Source organism: Bombus huntii, chromosome 10, assembly GCF_024542735.1.
Source record: "Bombus huntii isolate Logan2020A chromosome 10, iyBomHunt1.1, whole genome shotgun sequence".
NCBI classification, from domain to species: Eukaryota; Metazoa; Arthropoda; class Insecta; order Hymenoptera; family Apidae; genus Bombus; species Bombus huntii.
In genome coordinates this window covers 10,254,644-10,280,609 of record NC_066247.1, presented here as the reverse complement: position 1 = coordinate 10,280,609, position 25,966 = coordinate 10,254,644, and the positions used below count along the sequence as shown (strand labels likewise).

At 39.0% G+C, this 25,966-nt stretch overlaps 1 protein-coding gene across 1 annotated transcript; it reads right to left on the bottom strand.

Moving 5' to 3' along the window:
- LOC126870562 (uncharacterized) lies at positions 1-25,765 on the bottom strand. The gene is made up of 3 exons (XM_050628381.1): positions 25,610-25,765; positions 2,032-2,400; positions 1-1,104 (listed from the first exon to the last, which is right to left on the bottom strand). The coding sequence occupies exons 1-3, from the start codon at positions 25,763-25,765 to the stop codon at positions 1-3; spliced, it is 1,629 nt and encodes a 542-aa protein (XP_050484338.1).
- Positions 25,766-25,966: the final 201 nt, after the last annotated feature.

Here is a 25,966-nt window from a genome sequence, read left to right as displayed (position 1 = left end):
TTATCGTTGCATTGCAAGTTCATTTTCGCGTATGTACGCGAAAATTGATAAAAATTCGAGTACTCCATGCATTATAATGTTTATTAACTCATTAAGTAAAACAACACTTACATTGCGCCTAATGTGGAATTGTACGCCTTGGTCTGGCTTCATCGTCCGATGTGTCGTCGTCAGGTTTACTGTGCAAAACAGAAGTGGACCTTGCTGTTTGGAGCTATATTTTGGATAAAATATCGAATGAATAATAGCTTGTGTTTTTATAACAGAAGAATACTTTGATACTGTTTGTAATGTTACCTGCGATGTCATCATCTGAGTCTCCTTCTTTTGTTTCGCTAATAAGATTTTTTTTGCTTTTTCGACAGATCTTCGTGCCAGTTTTTGAACAATGGCTTTTTCTGAAATTTTTTCTTTTTCAAAGGCCTCGATTCTCCTTCTTACGGGCACATTTTTCTTCATTTCATTTTGAATGTCCTGTTTCGTCATGTTTCTATTAGACATTTCCCTTTCACGGGATGGCTCATCTTCTGCGAATAATTCTTCGAACTCGGTGAGTCCAATCGCTTGATTCAGCTGCTGAACCTCCTCCTGCAGAGTTATTGGCGACCGTGATGTAAATTTAGGTTCATTATTTTTTCCTATACTACTAGCCAAGTTTTTATTAATTACTACCGTTTCGTTTGATTTTATTGGTGATAAAGGTTCTACAATTGCGGTAGCGTCCATCATCTTCTGCGTATAAGTAGAATTGATGTCCATCGTGGAATTCATAAGAGGAGTAAATTTCTCAAGTGCATCCTCGCACATTGAAGGATCTTCAATATCATTTCTTGCTGATGGAATTACTGTAACATCAATAATATTAGAATATTTACCCTTCGTGTTTTCACTCCGTGAAAAAGTTCTCTTTATATTACTATATCTTGTTGTCATTGAAGACTTTAATGGTTCAATCCTTTCTGGTTGTATTGCATCTTCTTTTGAAATTGTTTCGCTTAAAACATTCTTTTTTGTTTTACTATGTTTTGTAGGACCTTTTGTGTTTTTTTCATCTGAACTACTTTTAGCACTTTCCTTTTTTTCAGGTCGGCCTCCACGTTTCCTCTAAAAATTTAGAATATATTTAACAACGTTATAGTAGTGTTACGTCGCGTAACACTCTACCTAGCCGAGGCCACACACCGCAGGCAATATGGTAACCAGATGTCTTCGGATACTCGCAGCGTATCCTCCATAGTTTCAAGGACCTTCCATAAATCGCATAGATTTCCTAGAAAAGGTCCTTCAAACAAAACAAACATCTGTTTCCGAAGAATTTCAAAAGACTATTGTCTACCACGGCGAAAAAGGGAAAGTTAGTTTCTCTCACGTACGCTGCAACTTTCCTCCCACTAACCACTTTCCCTCGAGGGCGGTTAAGACCCTTCGTTTAACCAATTAAAAACGAAGCCTATTACCTCACTCTCCTAAATAACATCGGCACCAACAAATCCGATGGTCCCGTGCGCTAGACACACCCATCCTTAGCTTTCCTCCGTCACAGCATCGTCTCAAGAAAGTACTGATTTTACGTCCTTCGAACGGTAAACATCCTTCGAGCGGGTATACACACCCGCAGATCAGTCACTCACTCATCTCGTACATACGCACCAGTGTAACTATCCTCGTTATAAGTTGTGGAATAAACGGTGAAATATAACTTACTACTGTGTCACATTCATTCAACCACCTCTGTTATCTTAACCGAAACAGGGGAACGACTACTTCGCGGCGTCGATTCACCGAATCGTGGCGAGAATTTACGCCTCTCGCTGACGCGTTTTCCTCGCGACCGCGTCTCTCCGCGAACGGTCGTAACAAGTAGTATTTATATACACAATGTACATACAATTGTATAAGCAATTAGATTTTGACGTATTAATTAACCGATATCAAACATTATTGGGTACTACATATAAGGGTTAGTATTGATTAGTAACATAAGATAAGATAAGATTAGTAACATAAGATTAAAAGTATTAAATTTCATCATAATATGACACAAACATTTACATTACTGTCATCATCAAGAGATAGCCTTCGTAATTTTGTAACAAGTGACGTTGACTGCTGCTTTTTAATATTAATTGCAGCTTTTATTGCAGCCTTTCTTTTTGTTCGGTCAATTGTTGTTTCCAGCACATCCCCAGTTTTTACATCTTTATTTTCTGTTTTATCATGTACTGCTGAATCTGTTACTGTATTATCAGTATTGATAATATCATTTTCTGGGATAGTCTCTTTACGGCGACAACCTTTTTCCTTCAAAACTTTCGGCCTCTTTGTAGTTGAAGGGCCAGGGACTGATTTGGTAATCATTTCATTAATCTCCTTCTTTGATCCAGTATCCATATTTAAAATCTACGAATAAATGATATGTATTTAATATATACATTAAACTATACTTTTTAATAATACATACCATAATTTAATATTATGGTTGAAATTATGACGTATATAGCAATTAATACATACACATGTGTTTAGTTCTATTAACTTAGAAGCACATGTAACTTAAAAAAAAAATACATATATATGAAACAATAATAAAATAATGAAGTAACATTGAGAATAGAATCTAGTTTAATTACACATATATACCCTTTTAACAATTCCGTTCTTATAAATTTTATTAAATTTACAGTGAAGCTTACAATTACACTAATGCCAATGAATATTAATGTATGCGTTTATTATTACACTGAATAAAAATGAAAGTAATGCAATGAAAAATACAATACGCTTTAATGGAAATAAAATAAGTAAATAGCGAAGTATTTATTAATATTATTATATAGCATTATATTATATTATTATAATATTTATTAATATTTACTTACCTTTTACGTTTGCACAAAAACTATAAAATTTTAAATATAAAGAGAGATTTATAACAGAGATAAAGCAAGTCACAGAAATTAGTGTCTTTCAATGGCAAAAATGCGTTAAAGGAAGTGAAACGATAATCTCCGTCTCGCGTCACAAGCGGAACTGTGTCAGTTTTGCTCCTTGAAAGTACACGTAGCGGTACATGAGCTAGAGAACATTTCAAATCATGTTGTTGTTTTTTTTGCTTCGGAGTATCAAGATCGTGAGGACATAATAATATATTAATAAATAAACTCCGGGCAAAACAATGTCGCCGTTACGTTACCGTCGAACCAAGACGAATTTGAATTCTCCGACTCTCCCCCGATCTGTTTATACTATACCAGTTTAAACGGACGCAATCGTAAAGAGTTCACGAGAGTTATGGATCAGTATCTACGAGTATCTACCGTCTTTGCGAACATTATCTATAATTATTTATTTAATCATTTGAAAATATACTTGAAGGTTTCAACAACGAGCAATCTTGTTTAATAAATCTCACGATCAACTATCCTCTACACACAAGTCCTCTGAAAACATAATCCTCTAAAACATAATCCTCTACAAACATAATTATTAAATAAAAATCAGATATATCTTATTTAAATTACTGTTAAATGCAATTTAATTATTATGTTATTAACTAAGCAAATTTAATTTTAATTTAAAAAAAAATATATATATATATGTCGGAGATGAAAGAACACCGGAGCCTTTGAAATTTTGGATAATCCCGCAACATTGTAACCTAGAGTCTACTATAGCTGTAATTGAACAATTGTAGTTATTCAATCCGATTGTAATTGTTCGAGATTGGTGATAGTGAGCTTGGGCTCGAGGCGACAGTCAGTCGCCGAACGTAGCCGCGGTCACGGGATGAACGCTTTGCCTAACAAAGGTATGGAGTAATTCTATAGCTCTCCTTAAAAGAAATATTCGTGGCGACACGCGACAGTAAACATTCCAACGGTTTCTGTCCCGTGGCTCGCCACACGCAGACCCTATTCTTCGAGTAAGATGATTGCCAGATGTCGATGCGTCTCCGCAGTACATGTTCGGCTAGCTCGAGGGCCCGTTATAAATCTTAAGATTTAGTCAACTAAAGTCCTTCAAATAGACAAACGGTCTTTGTCCCAACTACGGGAAGATAGGGGAGACATATTTTTCAACGAGCGGCGTCTCCCACTAGCAACTTTCCCTCGAGGGCGGCTAGCATTTTTTTCTAACCACCGATATGGAGATTGACCAATTAGCAGCAACACTTTCTGAACGAAGGCTTTTCTCGACGAATCCGATGATCTCGTATCCTTAGACACACCCCGTTATAGTTTTCCTGTGTGGCATCATCGGGACGGGAAAGGCATTCTCGCTCGCGATCTCATCGATCCAAGAGTAACGCCTTCGCGATCAGTGATTATTCTCAGACTTAGACTTTGTGAGTACGTTCTGTTGTCATCCCGTTGACCGCGGATTCGTTATTGAACCTAGGATCATTGTCATTAGTATCTCGAGCACCTAACTACCGCGGTTACTTGTCCGGTTCTATAATAATCGTATTTGCACTAGCCAATGTCTTCTCTATTGCATAACGACAACGTGTAACCCAAACGAAGATTCGTTTCACGCCCCTAACCCTAATTCTAATGTAAACCCGACATATATATATGTCGGGTCACGATTCGAATTTTGGGCGCGCGACGACTCTTCATGTGGACTAGCCATCGTTTCACAAAGCCGAGATTTTATTTACACGTATATACAGGTCTATCACTAAGCTTAACAAATAATAAGTACGACTAATAATAAGTCTAACAAACACTAAGCCTAATGAATAATACGATCTACGAATAATTAAATTAAATAATACTATTAGCAATGTTTGAGTTCAAACGAATCCACGGTCACCGGGATTCCTTACTAAGCGAAACTAACTTAGACGCAAATGCGATCGTCGAAAATGCTCGATGTATCACTCTCCAAGGCAGTCGCAAGAATGCCAGCCTCGTGGAGATTTTTCTCCCTGTACGATTGCATTTTGTTTTCTATACCCGTTTGGAAGCATCGAGAAGGTTCCAAACGCCGTTGCTAGGCACACTCGTTGGAAGCATCGAGAAAGTTCCAAACGCCGTTGCTAGGCAGTTTCTGCCTGGAGTTTTGATTACTAATACAATGTATGTACCATTGCATCGGCACCTCCGAGGCAACATCACACGTGGCTCGGCCCGCTCTCGAGGCCGCATGCCGCCACAACCACATTTCTCGGAAAACACATACAACCACTCCAGACCTCCGTTAGATAAAACATCCATCCCGTGACCGTGGCTACGTTCAGCGACCGATTGTCACCTCGAACCCAATCTCGCTTATTACAAATCTTAAGCAATTACAACTATAATAAAATCTAGGCTAAGGTACTAGAGGATGTTCCCAAAATTTCCAAGGAAAGGCTTCGGCTTTCCTTTCATCTCCGACATATATATAATAAGCTAAAATTAAGCTTATAGGTTCATACCCTATCGATAAGTTTAAAAAAATTTTTATATAATTAATATATTTAATATATATATATATATACATGATATAATTTTTAATTAAAATTTTATTAAATGTAAATATATTTAAATAAATTATATATATATATAATTATATTATATATGTATTATTAATAAATATAACATTTATAATATATTAAAATATAATTTTAAAAATAAAAATTTTAATTTTACAAATTAAACATAATTAATATTTTATTAATCTAAATAAACTTATTTCAAATAATAATAATAATAATAATATGATAATTTAAATTATTTATTAAATAATTTTATTAAAATTATATTTATATACATATATATTAAATAAGAATAAATTTTATATCTATTATTAAATATAAATTATTCAAATTTTTATTAAAAAATCTTTTTAAAAATTTATTTTTAATTTATATAATTATTACTAATATTAAGTAAATAACAATGTATGTCGCTCTTGTGTGAGTAAGTCTGTGTTCTAAAGCCTAGACCAAGGTAAAGCAAAAACTGGGTAGGTCGAGTTTGCCGCCAAGACACAAAAACGCGGGTGCTCGGCAAAAATAGAATAAGCCGATGAGTCTGTAACGTCAATTCATATCAGAGACCAGGCCACACACCACGGACAGGATGGCACCCAGATGTCTGCATATCCTTGGCGCGCACCCTCAATAGTCTTAAGTGCCCACCAGGGGTCCTTGGCATTTTTATAGTTAAGGTCCTTCGGACCAAGCGAGTATTTCCTGTCTTAAATTTCCCTTTACGTTTATTGTCTACCACGTGTTAGCTTAGAAAGTTGGTTTCCTCCACATCTGGTATGTTCCGTTGGCAACTTTCTCGCGAGGGCGGCTAAAACCCTTCCTGGTCCACCAACCGTCCTATTATCCAATCGGAGATGGTGTCTACTGCCCTCACTTCCTTAACCAAAATTGTCATCAACAAATCCGATAGTCCCGTGTCCTTAGACACACCCACCCCTAGCTTTCCTCAGACACAGTATCGTCAGTGAAACTGCACTTATTCTGTATCCTTAGAATAGTCAACATATCTATGTCGGTCTCTACTCTTATAAGTCGCGTAGTTAATGTATTGTTGTAACTAAGTCTTACATAACGTGGTTGGAGTAAATTGTGATTTATGTTAATTCAGTGCGTGTTACATTGTGATTGGTGAATTCATAATAAAGGTTGATTAAAACCAAGTAAATAGTGGTGTTACGACTCAACTATATTTTATTTTCACCGACCAACCCAAAAATTACGTGACAAGTCACTGGTCAATAAAATAAACTCGATCATTACAAACGACAATTTTCCCTAACAATAAATAATGTCAATGTTTTGTGTGCATTTATTATACAATTACATTATTTATATAAATGTCTCTTATGGTGTACAATTACATATATTTGAATAATGTAGGAAATATTGCTCTTTTTATTTTTACATTCCAACTGTACGAACAGTTTTGTTTTCCACTATACATACATACATGTATCTTAAATGTTATACATACTTTGCATGTATCATATTTGATGTATGATGTGTTCATAAAGATCTTGTTAAGACAGCTTGTTAAAATTGTACTTACAAATCTAATTGTACTCTACAAAATTGTACATACAATCATATCTATTAATCATTCTTACAAATCCTCTAAAAACATAACGACTTTTCAGTTCAATTTGAATCGTTGCGTTCAACGCCATCAGGGTGTCCTGCATAACGCGGGCATCCGACTAGGTGCTGATACCACATACAAGAACAAGTCGAATATGTGAAATAAAGCTTTTTAGCTTAAGGTCCCGTTTTGAAAAAAATACAGTTTGAACATGTTCGGTTGGCAATTGGCTTAATACACGCGTATGATAAATTTTCAATTTTATTTTTCTCTCAAACAATGCGTTGTGTGAAAAAATTGTATTCCATATTTTTTTGTTATCTACTACTTAATTAAAAATTGATTGTAATAATAATTTATTGACGAATTATTTGAAATATGTTATCATGGTGTATATCCTGTGGAATTGACAAAACATACCTTTATGATTTTGTGAATCGATACGAGTAACAATAAATTTAAATTTGACGAATCAAAAAATTAAATATTTTAATTCTTATTTTATTATTCTAAAACAAAGTAGTCTACAGATATTTTTAACACTTCTACCCTTACGTGTCACACGTTATTAAAGTATACCATTGATACTGATACGTATATACGTTCGTTAAAAATATAAATTGGTACAAATCATTAGAAATACAATTTTCCAACTTGGTATCTTTCTTCGAAGATGGAGAATTCCAAATATTTTATTCCCATTTGTATTATTACGTAATTATAATTATATACTAACATATAATACGCGAGATATTGAACAGAAATAATAGAACCTTTCATTTGCAGTCACACAGCCATGTTATGTTTGTCTGACCAAATATTGTAATATCGTAGAATAGATTTAAATTAGAGGTCAGTTGAAAATAGAAAAAAACCGTGTACGTCGTCTTTCGTGGTTTGTTTACATCCAAGAGCGCCTAGCAACAGCGACGCGAGAAAGGATAAGCAGCGTCAAAACAGAGGTACGGTTTCATATTTCAAGGAGTGGCCATCGAGAGGCCAGAGTATGTGAGCCGAAAAGTGTGTATCAGTTCGCTGTGGAGTGCCGAAGCGTGCAGACGTGTCTCTAGTGCCCAGCGTAGTTCGAAAACAACACGTGTCGCCCAACTGTCGAAAGAGAACGCAGCTAAGTGTCCCTTACCCTCTAGGGAGAAGAAAATCCCACGCACCTAACCCCAACCCGAATACTAGCCTCACAGCCTCACGACTAGTTGTTCATTCCGAATTAACTAGCTCGATGATGGCCCAGCAACCGCGACCAGGCTCTCCGGAGCAGACTCGCAGCTACCCCGTGCTACCCCCCCCCCCCGTGGCAGAAGTGCAGCAGAACTCTCCGCACTAACGACGCTAACACTACAAAAAAAAGGAAAATTGAACCAGCAACGCAAATAAACACACACAACAGGTTCGCCGTACTGGAATCCTCAAACGACGCCATGGAAATCGTAGAACCGCCACCAAACCAACATTCACAGAGAATCCCCCCTCCCCCACCAATATTTGTAGACGACGTCATTGACATACAGACAATGACCAAGTCCCTAGAGAGAGATATCAGCAAGGAGGAATATAACCTTAAGATAAGCAACAACAAGGTGAAAATACTACCGACGAACCCAGAAGCTTACAGAAAACTCACCAAGACACTCAGGACCCTGAACGCCAACTTCCACACCTACCAACTCAAACAGGAAAGGCCTTTCCGGGTGGTCCTACGAAACATACACCACTCAGCAGACATAGACGAACTAAAATACGAACTCTCAAAACTTGGCCACGAAGTCATCGACGTAAGTAATATAAGGCATAGAGTCTCGAAAGACCCGTTATCCTTATTCTTCCTAGACATTAAACAAAAACCGAATAACAAGGAAATATACAGCGTCAGTCGCCTAATGAACGCGATAGTAAAGATCGAGCCACCGCTCGTGAAAAAAGAAATAGTGCAGTGCAAAAGGTGCCAAAGGTACGGTCATACGCAGAAATACTGCAACCATACTTTCCGCTGCGTTAAATGCGCAGGCTCTCACTCCACTGACCAGTGCGCCAAATCACCGGAAACCCCAGCGAAATGCATCCACTGCCAAGGGGACCACCCTGCCAACTACAAAGGCTGCCCAGCATATAAAACACTATACACGAACAGGTACCCTAAGCTCAGAGCAAAAGAGGTATCCAACCAAACAACCAGCCCGCCGAAATTCTCGACTACCCCAACCCCCTCAACCAACCAAACACCCAGTCCTACCAATTTCATCTCCACCTCAACCTCCTATGCCCAAGCATTACAAGGCATCCAAAATAACCCGAACAGCCAAAGGAACCTTCCCCAAAACAGTGTCCCCAACCCACCAAACGCAGACAACTCCTCAAGGCTCGAAAAGCTAATAGAGAAACAATCGGAGCAAATAAATCACTTGCTATCGCTACTAACACTCATCGTGGAAAAATTAGCACGCCCCGACTCAAAATAAAACCAAGGCGCATAGCTCTCTGGAACGCCAACGGTCTAGCGCAACACAAACGTGAACTAGAACTCTTCTTAAAACACCAGCAAATCGACGTAATGCTCGTATCGGAAACCCACTTCACCGACAAGAGCTACCTGAAAATAAATGGTTACAAATTCTACCATACTCAACACCCCAGCGGAAAGGCCCACGGTGGCACCGGAATAATAATCAAAGCAAGTATTAAGCACTACGAACTCCCACCATTCCAGAAAGACTACCTCCAAGCAACAAACGTAGCAATAGAAGACTGTCATGGCTCAATCACCACCTCAGCAGTATACTGCCCTCCCAGACACTCCATCGCCAAAGAAGACTTTGATAACTTCCTGGACACCCTGGGCAACAGATTCATAGTTGGAGGAGACTATAACGCCAAGCACATCCAATGGGGCAGCAGACTGGTTACAGCAAGAGGCAAAAACCTCTTAAACAGCATAATAAACAACAACCTCAACTACCTCACCACATACGAACCCACATACTGGCCCACTGACACCAACAAAATACCCGACCTTCTCGACTTCTTCATAACTAAAAATATCCCATCAAGACACGTCCAGATCAACTCCTCGGCAGATCTCTTCTCTGATCATTCTCCCGTGATAGCAACAGTCAGTTCAACAATCATCGAGAGTACACCTAATGGCTCCATTCACAACCAACACACCAACTGGCAGCTCTTCAGAGAAGTGTTTACACACTCAACCTCAGCCTTCACCCCACTAAAAACAAAGGAAGATATCGAAGCAGCCACGGAATACTTAAACACGAGCATAATAAACGCAATCCGCCTCTCCACACCGACAAAGCCAACTAACAGCAAACAAGAATATCCACAATACATACTAAAAAAAATAGCAGAAAAACGTAGACTAAGAAGAGTATGGCAGACCCACAGAACACCGGAGGACAAACGAAAACTTAACAACGCAACTAGAAAGCTAACCAGAACCTTAACAAACTATAAAAACGACTGCTTCCATAAATACCTCGCCAGCTTATCGCCCACAGCCGACACCAACTACTCACTATGGAAGGCCTCCAGGAAACTCACACGCCCCCCACAAATAATCCCACCTATCCGCCGTCCGCAAGGTGGATGGGCGCGAAGCCCTATCGAAAAAGCCGACCTGTTTGCAAAACACTTGACAAAAGTATTCAAACCCCATTCCCCCCAAGCCGCCGCGGACGTTACTGAATACCTACACACCCCCTTCCAAATGTCCCCTCCTATCGAACCCTTCTCCTCTGCTGAGACTATAGAAACAATCAGTCGCCTAAACCCCAAGAAAGCAGCAGGACACGACCTAATAGGCAATAGAGCAATCAAGGAACTTCCCACAAAAGGGATAGCACTCATCACATCGATTTTTAATGCTATCCTTCGCCTGGAACACTATCCTAAGGCTTGGAAAATCTCATTGATTACCCTCATCCCTAACCCCGGTAAACCGATACACGAAACCTGCTTCTATCGCCCAATCAGTCTTTTACCTACCCTGTCCAAACTATTCGAGAAGATGCTCACGAACCGACTCCTTCCAATCCTAGAGAACTTGAAAACACTCCCAGATCACCAATTCGGCTTCCGAAAACATCATTCTACAGTAGAGCAAATCCACCGCTTAACTCATACGATCAGCCAAACACTTGAAAAGAAAGAATATTGCTCAGCGGTTTTCCTAGACATCCAACAGGCATTCGATAAAGTATGGCATGAAGGGCTACTATACAAACTTAAAAAGATCCTACCCCATCCCTACTTCTCCATCCTAAAATCATACCTAACCAATAGACAATTCATGGTTAAATACCTAGACGCCACTTCCGCAACATTCCCAATAGAAGCCGGCATACCCCAAGGTAGTGTCCTCGGTCCCCTACTGTACTCCATCCACACTGCCGACCTACCTATATCAGACGATATAACAATAGCGACATTTGCAGACGACACAGCGCTGTTAGCTTCCCACGCAGACCCGGTAATAGCCTCATCCACTCTCCAGCGAAGTCTCGACTCCATGGAAAAGTGGTTTCACAAATGGGGCTTCAAAGTCAACGAAAAGAAATCCTCACATGTAACCTTCACGCTCCGAAAACAAACCTGCCCCCAGGTCACCATCAACAATGCAACAGTTCCTAGCAGGGACACAGTCCGATACCTGGGCATGACCCTGGACAGGAGACTAACGTGGAAGACACACATCACAGATAAAAGGAAGCAACTAAAGGACAAACTAAAAAAACTCTATTGGCTCACGGGCCGACGCTCCAAACTAAATTTACAGAATAAAATTACCCTTTACAAGACCGTAATAAAACCTGTCTGGACCTACGGAATCCAACTATGGGGAACAGCAAGTAACTCCAACATCGAAATACTCCAACGCTTCCAATCGAAAACGCTAAGATCCCTAATTGACGCACCTTGGTATGTAACCAATGAAACAATACACCGCGACCTCAAGATACCCACCGTCAAAGAGGAAATAGCAAAATATAGCAACAGATACAGCAAAAGAATCAACAAACACCGAAACCCCCTAATCACTGGACTACTCGATACGACGGACCAGATTCGCAGGCTGAAGAGGCACTACCCGCTAGACCTAAACGTTAGATTCATTTAATTATCCAAATCAAGCATATGCACTTACTTATAATACTTATAGATCATAAATTATAACTATCTATAATAAGTATTAACTTATTGTAAATAAACAGCCATGTCACTGCGCCACGCCAGAAAAATTACTGAAAATTCTCAACGCGAGAATTGATTGTAATTTCAACAAATAAATAAAAAAAAAAAAAAAAAAAAAAAGAAAAGTGTGTATGAGTGTGAGAGGACGAGAGCAAGAACGAGCATGACCGGGCAGGAGTGTGTTGCGAGAGTCAGAGCGAATTGAGTCGTTGAAGAGTAGAGTCGTTAGAGGTTTCGAGTTGTCGAAGAGTAGAGTCGTGAGAATTGATAGAGTTGTTAGAGAGAGAGAGTGTGTGTGTTAGATTCGTTGTGACGAGAGTGATCAAATAACTGTAAAGTTATTTGATATAGATACGAGTATTGCATTTAGTTTCCGTTAAATATCGTTCTCTGTCCAATTTATATTTGTATATTCAATTTAATATTAATAAATTGTAAGTAATCGAAAAAAAATTTCTATCCTTATTTTTCGATACTACAATATGTATTAATCATGTGCAGAAATTACTGACTTCAAACTAATATTTCTATGCTGTTGTGATTCATTAGGTAATCAATTGCTTAGTCGAATCAGTTTGCCAAAGCCAACCATTGGAATAAATAATTAGTTTTGTTGATTAAGAGCAAATTTAATTCGTATATTTACTCATTTTTGCACCATGTTACTATTTCTATTCACAATATAAAACTGTTATTCTATCGCATTGTTATTGCTACAATGTGGTTTCGTCATTTCGTTCTGTTCATATTCATTTGAATAGCGAGAATTTTCAGAGATAAATACAGACGTATAAACAATAACACAGATTACAACGATAAAAATTGAATATCATGGGATTTATGGAAACGAAAGAAATGTTTTCGCATGCGAAATTATATTATTGTATATATGGTAGCTTTTATGTTATCATAAATATGACTGTTCTAGAAATATGAACTCTCTCTTTATTTCTGTCACGACATATGTACAGTGTTTATTTGTGTATTAACTATTCCGATAAATAAAAAGATTTATTACATGATTTTACAAAATTTGTTAAAATTGATTAAGAAGTTACTTTCAAGAAGTAATATTTACATAATTGTAAATTGAACCCTATGTTTAACAAAATTAGGCATTCTTAAGTATTTGTTATTGTAAATTACTATTATGCTTCGCCAAGTGTGATTGGCGATTTCTGGAACACAGCGTCCATCGATGTCTTCAATGAAAGAACATAAGTTTAATAATCTAACTTATCGACGAAATAAATCCCTAGCCCCCGGGTAGCGTGTTAGGAAGCTTCCGTGGTAATTCTTTTAAAAGCAATTAACGAGTGATCTGTTCGCGAATTATTGTATTGTATTATATATTATGTGGCATCATGATATCATAAGGAATACAAGTCACTATGATTTCTTCGTACTATTTCACAGATGGAGTGTGCAAATTTGACTTTACAATGAACAAAGTCAAACGTGACAATGACAAAATTGTATGTGGCAAAACTGGATACCTCAATGTTATACAGTGTGTCAAGAAAGTGTTTGTTGTCATCTTATGTCTTTGGGAGGTAATTCTACACCTTCGGATTTGCGAAGATCTGTTGAAAAAGAGGATCACAAAATTGACCTCGAGCATTCTATTGCACGTATTGCGTGTTTGTGCGCGTATTTATCCATCGATGTATTGCAAAGAACAGTTTGTCCAATAGGGGTTTCACACGCAGCAGTGAGAAAAATAATACTCTCACCCTGAGAGAATTGACCGGCGAGGGCGCGGCAGAGGCCATGGAAGCGCTTCGGTGAGGCGCGCTAGGTCCGTCGCGCCCCCCGGTGGGGTGCAAACTTAGGCGCTGGCAACTCAGCGCCCCGGGGCAGCAAATCAGCCCGGCAAGGGAACCGGACTGTCTGACACGGCGGCTCCGGCGACGAGGTGCGGTGTGACGTGGCCGCATATCGCTCCATTAGAGGGTGTATTGAGCGCGGAGGGGGTGTATCCCTCACACCAGTTCCCGGGCCCCTCTAAATCGCTGCCGGGACGGTCATCGTGGAGGTTTTAGTCCGTTGGCGTCTGCCACTACCACGCCGCTTTTTCCCAGAAGCGACCTGGTGTCCGTGCGGATTTCCTCCACGTTAATAAAAAAAAAAAAAAAGTGGGAAAAATAATACGCCAAAAAGGTGTACGTTATAAGGTTCGCCGTGTGCGAAATTATGTCGTTTGACGAATATTCGATGGTTAGCCGCTAAGAAAATTATAACGCAATCCTTGGAAATATCTTGTTTACGGATGAGAGCGATTCTTCCGATAGCAATATTCTCGATCGTCAGACTGCCAAGATTTAGGCTTGTGAAAGTTCTCACATTATGATACAATGATACAGAGATTCAAGCAGGCTCGAGCAAGTTTGATTTATTATTATATTATTTATATATATATATATATATATATATATATATATATATATATATATATATATACACATATACATATATATATGTATTCGTTTGAATTAGCCATCGTTTTATGAAACAGAGATTATATTTACGCGAATATACAAGATTTTACAAAATATTATGAGTATTGAGTTTAATGAATGATAAGATTAACAAATGATAAGTTTAACTAATGATTCCAAACGAATCCACGGTCAACGGGATAACTCTTTACTATGCGTAGAATAATTTAAACACAAAAAAAAAATACGATTGCTGAGGCACTCGGTAAATTGCTCGATGTATCAATTTCCAAGGCGATCACACGAATGAATATCTGATGAAAATCTTTTTCGCTGTACGACTGCATTTTGTTCGTTATATGCTCGCTGGAGGCATCGAGAAGCTTCCAATCGCCGCTGCTAGGCAGACTCTGCCAAGAATTTGTTGTATACTCTTTGGAAGCATCGAGAAAGATCCAAACGTCGTTGCTAGGCAGCCTCTGTCTGGAGTCTGATTCCCAATACAACGTGTGTCCCATTATATCGACATCTCCAAAGTACAATTCTATGTAATTTCTAGGGAGAACAATACAACCGATCCACACCTTCGTCGGGCAAAACGTTTATCCCGTGACCGCGGCTACGCTGGCGACCAGCTGCCACCTCGAACCCACCCTCGCCATCACATATATCGAACAATTACAAATGACAACAATTGCTTAATTACAGCTATGACAAAATCCAGGCTAAAGCACCAGAAGACTCTCGCAAAATTGCAAAGGGAAGGCTCCGGTTTTCCTTTCATCTCCGACACGTTCTTTTGTGATCCCGTTGGCCGCGGATTCGTTGTCGGGCCTGAGACCATCGTCACTAGTGTCGCGAGTGCCAATTGTCGTGATCAATTGTCAAGACTGTAATAACTCTATTATTGTAATAAACTACACCTGCGTGTACCGTACCAATGGCTAATTCCCGTGAAGATTCATTTGACGCCCACAACCCTACTCCCAGTGCTAATCCGACATACATATTAATATTTTTAAATATTTTTTTTTAATATTCAAAAATTTTTTAAATTTCCCTAATATTTTCAATATTATGCTCTAAATGTATAAGCTATTTAAATTAAACAAGTTCATCTTTCTCTTTATTTAATTTAAATATAAATTAGTAATAATATAGATATAAATTAGTAACCCCAACCTAACCCCAACGACCGACACCCTCGAACTATTACAGACGCGACAACCCACGTCCTTCGAACACTAACAACAATATCAGAAACAACCGCCAAGATCGAAGATCGGTACCTCCATCGCAGAATTTTTCGAATACTACAAGACGAAATATCACGTGTAATTATTGTAAAAAACACGGGCATTTAGTGAAAGACTGTTACAAATTTAAAGCCCGAGTAGATGCCGGATTAATCGTACCCTATGCTTCGAGACCATCGGGAAACCAAACACGTTCTTCGGGAGAATGGGGCGAGCCACGAAGGAACGATACGCCGAATCGCCCAAGAGTACAGGCGGCAATCAGGCGACCGGCGCCGACGGCAACAAACAGAACAAGGGCAGCCACCCCCGCGAGATCGACTCCACCACCCATAACGAGAGACAGAGCGAACGCAATGCTGACTATAAGATCGAACGAACAACCACTAAATACTGTGGGGGAGTCATCCCATAACCAAACAAGGTCACAGACAGAGAATCCAGAATCTCAAGACAAAAGGGAAAGAGTGAAGCACAAGCAACCGGCGAAGGAAAATCATCAGGAGTTGTATTCAGATTCGGAAGGCGACCTCTCCGAATTATTTCAGTAAAATTTAACGATTCCCCAACGACCCCAACTGCACGAATAGTTTCCCCAGATCTAAAAACTAAGACGAGTTTATTATTAGACTCTGGATCGGAAATCAATATTATCAAAAAACCTGCTTTACCCGATTCAGCCATCATCGACGAAAAGGAATCAATCGAAGTGCGAGGAATTACGGCAACGAGCCTGGTCTCCCTAGGGCAGACGGTAATACAGGTTGCGGGCCATCCGGTTAATTTTCATGTAGTCGATGATTCATTGCTAATCGATCAAGACGGAATCCTAGGATCCGAATTTTTTGCAGGTTGTAAAGCTCGTTTAGATTATGAGGAAAAACATATCAAGTGGGGAAATATTTATATTCCCTTCGATACTAAAGAAAAAATAATTATACCGAAGCGAAGTTCAATAACGTGTTCAATTAATATCGCTAATCCAGAGATAAATGAGGGATTTATTCCAAGAATCGAGCCGAACAAGGGAATCTATTTTGGTAATGCAGTTGTGAGGAATCATAAAGGAAAAGGTTACATAAGAGTAATAAATACTACTTCAAGAGATTAAGAATTTACAGCACCAACGATGGTAATTAAGGAATTTGAAAATCCCTCCCCGTTTCCTAGGACAGCGTGTAATACAGTTCTAAAATCGAAGGAAAGTAGATACGATAAAATAAATGAGTTACTACGACTCAAACACTTGAGCGAAGAAGAAAAGGAAAATGTTAAAAAGTTGATTCGTAATAATCAAGATAGGTTTCTACTCTACGGATACTTTGTGCAATTTTAATGGTTCATTTCACTGTATCGTATGTGAGAGGCATATGTAATATTTACATGGCACGATATGGTATACTTGCAATAAAATCAGTTCGACAGTCTCGCTTTTGCACACTTTATATTCGTGGATAAAGATACTGACGAAACTACAATGGACTTGCAAAGCGTACAGCGGAAAGTTGCCAACTTCTTTACCAAATAGGTTACAGGGGGTAAGAAATTCCGCTAACTTAAGATCATTTGAACTCTCGTGTGTAAAATTCAACGAGACGTTTCACGTGAAAGAAATTTTAATGCGCAATTTGTTTCGAGAGAAAGTCAAGTGTCTCGGTGAAAATACATATGCATATGGAAACTAGGACGGTCCTTTAATCGTATACAAAATAAGTTTACCCTGTTCACCTTGTTTTATACGAAATTTCTTCGCCAACAATTTTGCGCAAAATATTTTCAAACGATCTTGCGACCAATTACAGCTTTCAAGAAATTCTTAATACGCGACATATGACGCGACTTTCTAGCGAAACGTTTCCCGTATATCTTATAAAACTATTTTTATCAATTTTACGTTGTCAGATCGCGCTATGAATTGTGCCAGAGCACTAGAAAATAAAATTATAATATCGCGAAATACGTATTTGTTATATCTGTGCTAACTGTTAAAGTAATTATTAATACGCGTTATAGTAATTATTTATACGATATTGCAATTCCACGCATCAAGTTATATATAAAAAACTACTTTTCGTGGACTGTACGATTATGAAAGATGTTTAGGTACAACGGAGGATCGTGCGTCGTTGTCAATTAAATTGAACGAATACTACGAAATACGAAGTGTCTCGAATCTGAACCCTTATTCCCGTTCGCACGAGAGTAAAATGAACGAAAATTCTTTTCTCCTCAGAAAGATCAAAGGCAGATCGAAACGCCGAATCGTTTGTATGTTCTAGAAAATTAGTGGTTCTCTTGGCAAGATTTTTTTATCTCTTTGCTCAAAGATATCTAAAGTATACAAATTAAAGTTACAACATTTAATAACTGAAACAAATCTGAAATATTTAGATCCCATTTCTTCGACTATAGTCATGCAAATATGAAATTGTATAAACATCCTTAGTCAAGAGATAACGATAATAGTTAACGATTGTGCAAAGTTGCGTGGCAAGTGGCAGAAGCGTAATTAACTATGTTACCGATGCGTCCGCCTGAAAGTGTTAATTTTCCAACAAATATTTTAATGAGTAAAGTTGGCGACTCGATGGTTTAACGTATTATTTTGAAGGAATCCGCACGCGAATTGGAAACAAGTGCTTGAACGCGAATCTACAAATTTTACTGATAAACCGGTGATCCCGCAGGGAGGATTCGCTTTTGCGAGTCTATGGGGGCTGGCAAACCCACGGTCCCGCAGCCAGGGAGGACCGTCGGGACAAGCGTCCCGCTTACGTGAGTCCTCTATGTACACCGCAAGGAAGGTTGCTGTGGTGTAAGACAAAAATCTTCCCCACGGAGCCTTGGGTAGTAGCGCACCCACGATCCTGAAGCCAAGGGTGAGACCGTCGGGAGAGCCGCCGAGGTACATTTCCTCAACTCCCGCTTACGTGAGTCTCATCTGGGTTTGACTGCACGGTGTGCAGGTAAACCGTGCAGCAGAGACGTGGCGGTACATCCACACGCGCGGTCCCACCGTTGACAATGAAGGGTACCACGGGCGGTCGAGTGTTAGCCCAGAGGGCGTAGCGAACCCTCGGCTCGACCAATTATGGGTATGGACTCGTGGTGGCAGTGGTTGTGGCCAAGTGCTGGCAAGAGGGCCGAGTTAAGGGGGACAAAGTCCTCCGAATGGCCTTCGGCGGGTGAGCAGCGTCCCACCTGCTCCGGATACCGTCCCGGAAGACGGAAGGGCTTGGAAAGGGCCCCGTTCGACCTGAGACGAGAGTGCCTCCTGCGGGCGATTATTTGAGGTAACCGGTACTGTGTACCGAGTGCGCTGGTTGGGCGTATCCCAACTCCGATGGCTTCTAGGGTTGCCCGGGTGCTGTATATGATATTAAATCTCAGGAAAGTACCCGACACCAAGAACCAGACTACATGATAAACCGGTGAGAGTCACAAGGTGAGTGGATGTGAGCGGAGAACAAGGCACCCGGTTCGAAACTCAAAGCCAAGTTTCTTTAACGATGAAACCAATGAAAGCACTACCTACTAGCATTGTAATCTGTTCGAGAGCGCAGTCGAGCAGCAATACATTGTTGAATCTTTGCGCGTCTACACGCGCGTCTATACACGCACAGTACAGCGAATTATCTAGATGGCGAAAAGCGCTGGAAGAAGTAGTTTGTTTCTCCATTGGCATAATACGTTATGGCAAATAACACGTTATTATCAGAACCTACGATCGAATCGTTCCGTCATAAACGAAGATTCCAAGAGAAAAACACGAACGAGAAAATATTTTTCTCCATTTTCTTCATTTCAATGTCACCTTACGATTAAACAAGACAATTTCAATATGGCATATAGATTGGAAGAGAAAACAACCTATTAGGTTCAAAGATGTTTAAAACCAATTGATAAATTGACGAAGCATTAAAGTGATATGGAAGCCAAATGTATAATAATCGAGCGATATTTTAATATCTTGGATATTCTAACATTACGATGTAACATATTTTAAAAGTCTCGAAGGGAATAAAAGAAGCACGTGTTTATCTCGAAAATCATATATAAAGACAATTTTGTAATATCAATGTTAAAGCTACTTCGCTGTAATAAATAGAAAATGCGACTTGCCATGTTTTTCCTCCGTAGAGCATAATCGTATATGGTAATATCGTAAATGAAAGCAAAAATAAAAATATGAGCCGCCCGAAGGGCAAAATGATTATCTCCGATTGACGAACTTTTTTTAAATCTTGGCATCGATAAAGTCCAGCGGTAATTTTAGCATCGGTAAAATCCATCAACGTACAAACGTGTCATAAAATTTTAGCGTTCTTATAATAGTTTATCGACTCTCTACAACTTTGATTTCTATAACTTCTCGTTCAAATGATACGAGTTTAACTTTCATTGTCTACCATGCTATGTGTTGAAAGAGAATCAGTGGCAGACTATACCCTGCACATTTACCCTGACATTTGTCAGTCTGTGTTTTCGTTACTTAGTTATTTATCGTTAATTTTACGCGATTCTACTCGATTTTACGGTTACGTGTTTTTCCTTTTGTATCGTTAAAAGTATATCTTACCAAGCAATTTTCATATAAAACACAAGCAATAATTAAGTATTTGAACGATCGAAAATTGAAGTAAATCTTATTCGACTATCAGAAAAGTACAAATAGACACGATAATTTCCCTCGAAAACACCTATAATATATATAAAATATAAAACTTTATGAGTATCGATAATTGCGTGAAATTGATTACAACGTGTTCGCATCTAGTATAATATTTACATAACGACTTGATCGATTTACGGGTTACTATATTTATACCGTGAAAGTTGCGGTTGGAAAATTACCGCTTGGAAAGCAACCAACTCGCATATACCATACGCGATATACGTGTGTAGGTGTTAACAACGCATTAAATGAGTTAGGAACATTTATCTGTACCTGTCAAATTATATCGCGACTAGTTACAATAATTATTGATTGCGCGAACATTATCCGAATAGAAGAATTTCAAGTATAATTTAAATGTCTTCGAGTCAGATTTGTTTAAGTTAGGACTTATTTCAGACTTTTACACGAAGTGTCCCTAGCTTTAATTAAAAATATCTCACGAATTGTCCATTTTTTATAACATTTTACCTCAACATCTTTCGACGTGGAACGTTCCGAAGAATCCACATATGTAAAAAAATATATATCGTTTCGTTAAAAAGAACAAAGTTCGTCTTCGTATGTCGTCTATTCCTCTGATAAAAAAGCTAATCACGTCAAATTATGTTCTCCCTCGGAACGATCCAAATTTTATTTCAAATATATCTCGTTAAATCATTGTTTGCGCGATAACCAAAGTGGCTGCAATTACGTGACCCACCCTGTATACGATATATACGATGGGTTCGTTCGTAGTTGCATCTGATTATTGTCAACAGCACAATAGCAATGTCGTCTTTGGTCTCGTTTTGATCAGGAAAATCGCATCGATGCGTTATTGGAATCTTTGTTCACGGAAGATTTCAAATAAAGAAGTTTCGTCGTTGCATTAATGTCGTTGTCTCGCCGATACAAAAGCGAGAGCGAGAGCGAAAGCGAAAGCGGAAGCGGACCCCACTGTGGGGTTACTGGGTAACTGGAAATACTTTTGAAAGAAATTTCTTTGACGAGTATGCGATGATTATTACTACGATCATCGAACGATATTATACATACTTGCACGAAAGAATATGAAAACTTAGATTTCGAAAATTCAGAACGATGATTAAATTCTCGATAATTTACGGTTCGGTGCGCGTTTACGTGCACGCTACTGTTCTTTCTGACCTACTAAACAAGAAACTTGATAATTTATTAGAACGTTTCGATTATTAGCACTGTTATTTGAAAAATGAAAACGAATAGAACGAAGACGGTTGAATAAAACATTAGAAAAATAATTTCACGAAATTGTAGTTTGTCACGATGAGGTAAAATTAAATAAACTGCAATAGCGGAGATGTTAGAGAGCCGCGTTGACTCGGTCGACTGGGGTTCGGATTCGTGGTCAAAGGGCTCACGGCACGGTTCAAGTTCCGGTTGATCATCGGCCGGCATTTCTGCAACTCGATTTATTCGCAATTACGTTGTGCTTATTTCAGCGTGGTTCTGGTGGTTCGGAACCCATCTAAAGCTGTAGCTCCCACATGTTTAACCATTTACAAGTTCGTCTTTACTCGCTCCGCGTGTGAACGTTTACATTCATACTGACATACTTAAAGAGACTAAAACCTCCGGCAAAAATGAAAGTATGGACGTACAAGTTGCAAAAAGTAGTTACAAATAATCCTGACAGTCGATGCGACTTTAGATAATATAAAAGAAACTAAGATATTCGCGATACCGACGATGACGTCTTTGTCAATTTATATTCTATACGGTTAATGAATTGAATATCAATAAATTCCACCACTGACGAATCGGTGGTACTTTACGATCGCTCGATCAACCAGAAGAGAAAGTAAAATTTTGTTCCGTGTTGTATGACACGTAGTTGACTCGAACCAAACGTTGTTGGAACAAACAAGTAATAATTATTTATCGCCATTCGAATTACAATTATATTACTTGCTTTTGATGCTACGCACAATTACCCATCGACATTGAGGAGGAGATGTTTAATTCTCCCTGTTCCTTACAAACCAAACTAAATCTACGCGAACCGTGCAAGATCGAGCTGCGAAACTAACATCGAATCAGGAAACAGCCAAAGGGAGTCTCGTCAAAAAGTTCGATCTCGCATTCGACGATTACGCCAGTTTATTTCTTATCATACAAATCGTACAGTTTCACGAAAAGCAGTTTAAGCGATGTACACGACATGACGTGGACGATTTCACGAGGAAGATAAAGTTCTATAAGTAGTTGGTCCGTCGTAGCCAGCACGCAGACGATTTCGTAGCTCGAATATGGCTCGCATTTCCGAAGGGGGAACCGACTAAAAGGAGGAGAGAAAGAAAGAGAGAGAGAGAGAGAGAGAGAGAGAGAGAAAGAGCAGAAGACTCGTAGAATTATATTGCCGTAGATAGGATGCAAGAGACCGCCGCATCTCGAGAATACCAATTTGATTTCGCTAGAAACGCCGGAAGCTCGTAAAGTATACAAGCAACGTGGTCAACGAACCTTACGTCTTGCCGCTGCAGACTACCGGAAGTACTGTCCGTTACGAAAGGGTCGAGTCGGAGGCGAAGGTACTTAAGGAACGAACGATGACGCATCCCGAGTTCTTTTTCAGCCACTGATGTGGTCGTAAGAAGGATCATGCACGTTGCTCGACTTTCTGTCCCGACTCGAGCATTTTACTAGAATTCGCTAATGAATGCTGACCTTATTACCAACTTATACAAAGTTCCCTTTGTCTACCAAGTAATAGTTTGGTCGATTTTGGAATTCAGCAACTTTTGTGCTCGTTGGTTCGATTAGTTGTAATTTGAGAGTAATTAATACAGAGTTAGTTTAGTTCCGAACTTACAAGTTTGATTATTATTGGCAAATGTTACAACATCGAATTGCTTGCGCGAGAGCCTTTCAGAAGTCAGACTATAAATTAACTTTACTTTTTGTTAATTTCGTTACACGAAAAAAGCCAATCGACGCTTATGATAGTACGAGGTGTGGAGAAACAAACGACTCGATTCCGCAAGTCCATTTATTGCACAGAAATGACACAAACAATAGCAAATTTTAAGGTATACGTTTGAACGAATAGAATCGTTCAAAATGGTCCCTGAACGGCTCATATTATAGCGATATAATGGATTTTGTAATACATAGGCTTTCGAGAATAGAAACTTTGTTTCAGAATAAATATATCTTCGTAATTGCGTAACGCTTGCTTTAGTGAATTTTTCATCGGCATATGTTTGAAACGAAATTGATATAAGAACGAATAGCTCGTCGAGTTCTTTACGTTAAACGGAAAATAAGCGTGCATGTATATTTCTGTTCGGCAACCAACCTCGGCCCCTGTTCCTCGAGAAACACGTACAACCGCAATTTCTCTCGAGCTTCGTTAACAAACGTTGAGTCGTAGTATTTGTCGAGGAGCAAATCACTCGAAATTTTTCATTTCCGTAATATTCGTATTTTTGGCTCGTAAGATGCGTGGCAAATAAATATCCTGAATTGAGTTTACCTAATCGAATCGCATCCGCCCTGGTTATGCGATCGTTCGTAAGTCTAAAAACAAATATCAAGTAATTTGGTTAAATTTCTCTCGCGTCTCGTCGTTCGTTTGAAGATAAAAATAAGAACGTTGTCGGCAAATGTTTGACCAAAAATCGTGTTACGCGTGTACGGGTCGTTAACTTTATTCGCTTTAAATATCTTGCTCTCTAGCCATAACAAAATCATTAGCGTTGCATCGTAGCCCCCTTTATGGGATAGAATTCTGCAAAATGAAAACAACCATTTAGTCAAACAATGTTCAAACGTTGATACGTCCAACATCCTCGTTACCTATCGAGTCGTCTATTAATCCGACGGTGTTATACCCTGAGCTTCGTAAACGATAAATGTCAAATGTTCTCTCTATGTTCAGCTATAACGTTATGACATCATTCGTTACATACGGTGTACCTTAAGAACGGAAATTTCTATCTGTATAAATAACGCCGAAACGGCGCGAGCGGAGAATTTAGACGAATGATCCGAAGGAGCCATGCAAACCGGAACTTTTCGTCGTCTCCATTTTCCACCGAGAGTTCGATTTAAATGCTTCCTTAGTATACTTAAAACCACATTCGTAACGTTTCGCTGAAACTCGTTACACGGGATAGACAGAAGTAAGTCATTTACATTAGTGAAACAGAAAATCGGTTTCCACTTTAACGGGATTGATTTGCAGTTTGATGTTGGTCGAGCATTTTTAAATCGTTTCGTTTAACGCTACGAATTTAGATGTTTGCACGTTTTAAATACAAGAATTTGGTATATTCAATTTTTCCAGTCATCTTAATTTATGTGCTTCGATGATCGATCTCCGTGTTTTTCTATTTATATGAACGTCTGTTTTCACATTCGGTTAGTAGTTACTTGGAAAGATTGAAATTCGAGAAACTATAGCGTTCTCTTTATAATAAATATATGTATACAATTGCAATTGTCATTCGCAAAGTACTTTATATTTTCATTGAACAACGAAGTATCTATGTTCTACTACCTCCGTTCGTTTTTTTTTTTCTTTTCTTTGGTGTTTCGAACATCGCATAATGTATGCCAGGTATGTAAATATGAAACCGGAATTTGTGTATAGAAAATACACGTTTATTGTATGAAAAATAATTAAAAATATTTTACTCGAAGTATTGCCCATCGCTAGCTATACATTTTTCCCACCTGTCTGGCAATTGGTGGATGCCACGCCAAAAAAACTGTCGCTCTTTTGAGGCAAACCAGTCATCGAGCCATTTTCGTATATTTTCGTAAGAAGCGAAGTGCTGGTCAGAAAGTGCGTGTCCCATCGATGCAAATAAATAGTAATCGGACGGAGCCAAGTTTGGTGAGTAAGCCGCGTGCGAAAGTATTTTCCAACTGAACGCTTCGATCGTTTCCTTGACCGGTTTTGCTGTATGTGATGGTGCATTATCACGAATGCAAAATTACTTTGTGTTGCCTTTTTTGATATTCTGGTCGTTTTTCACGCAAAGCTTCATTCAAATCGATCATTTGTTGTCGGTAGCGCTCGGTATTAACGGTTTCGCCAGGTTTTAACAGCTCATAATAGATCACACCCTTTTGAGCCCACCAAACACAGAGCATTGTCTTACGCCCATAGCGATTTGGTCTTGTAGTCGATGTCGGTGGTTCGCCTGGAGCTACCCATGATCTTTTACGCTTAGGATTCTCAAAATATATCCTTCGATATAGATCGCGACGTTGCGTCGCCTCGCGTGGTTTGTGTTTTAGAAACGGAGTCGCGCACGAGCGTCATGGCACCATTTAGCGTTGCGTGAAATGGTC

Bases quoted from the DNA above. Each gene is read 5' to 3' on its own strand.
- LOC126870562 (XM_050628381.1), bottom strand. From the start codon at position 25,765: ATGCTCTGTGTTTGGTGGGCTCAAAAGGGTGTGATCTATTATGAGCTG. The intron at 2,401-25,609 runs GTAATTTTGCAT...ATTTATTCGTAG, and splicing joins ATCAAAAAAGGCAACACAAA to ATTTTAAATATGGATACTGG. The intron at 1,105-2,031 runs TGATGAAATTTA...CTAAATTTTTAG, and splicing joins TAAATGTTTGTGTCATATTA to AGGAAACGTGGAGGCCGACC.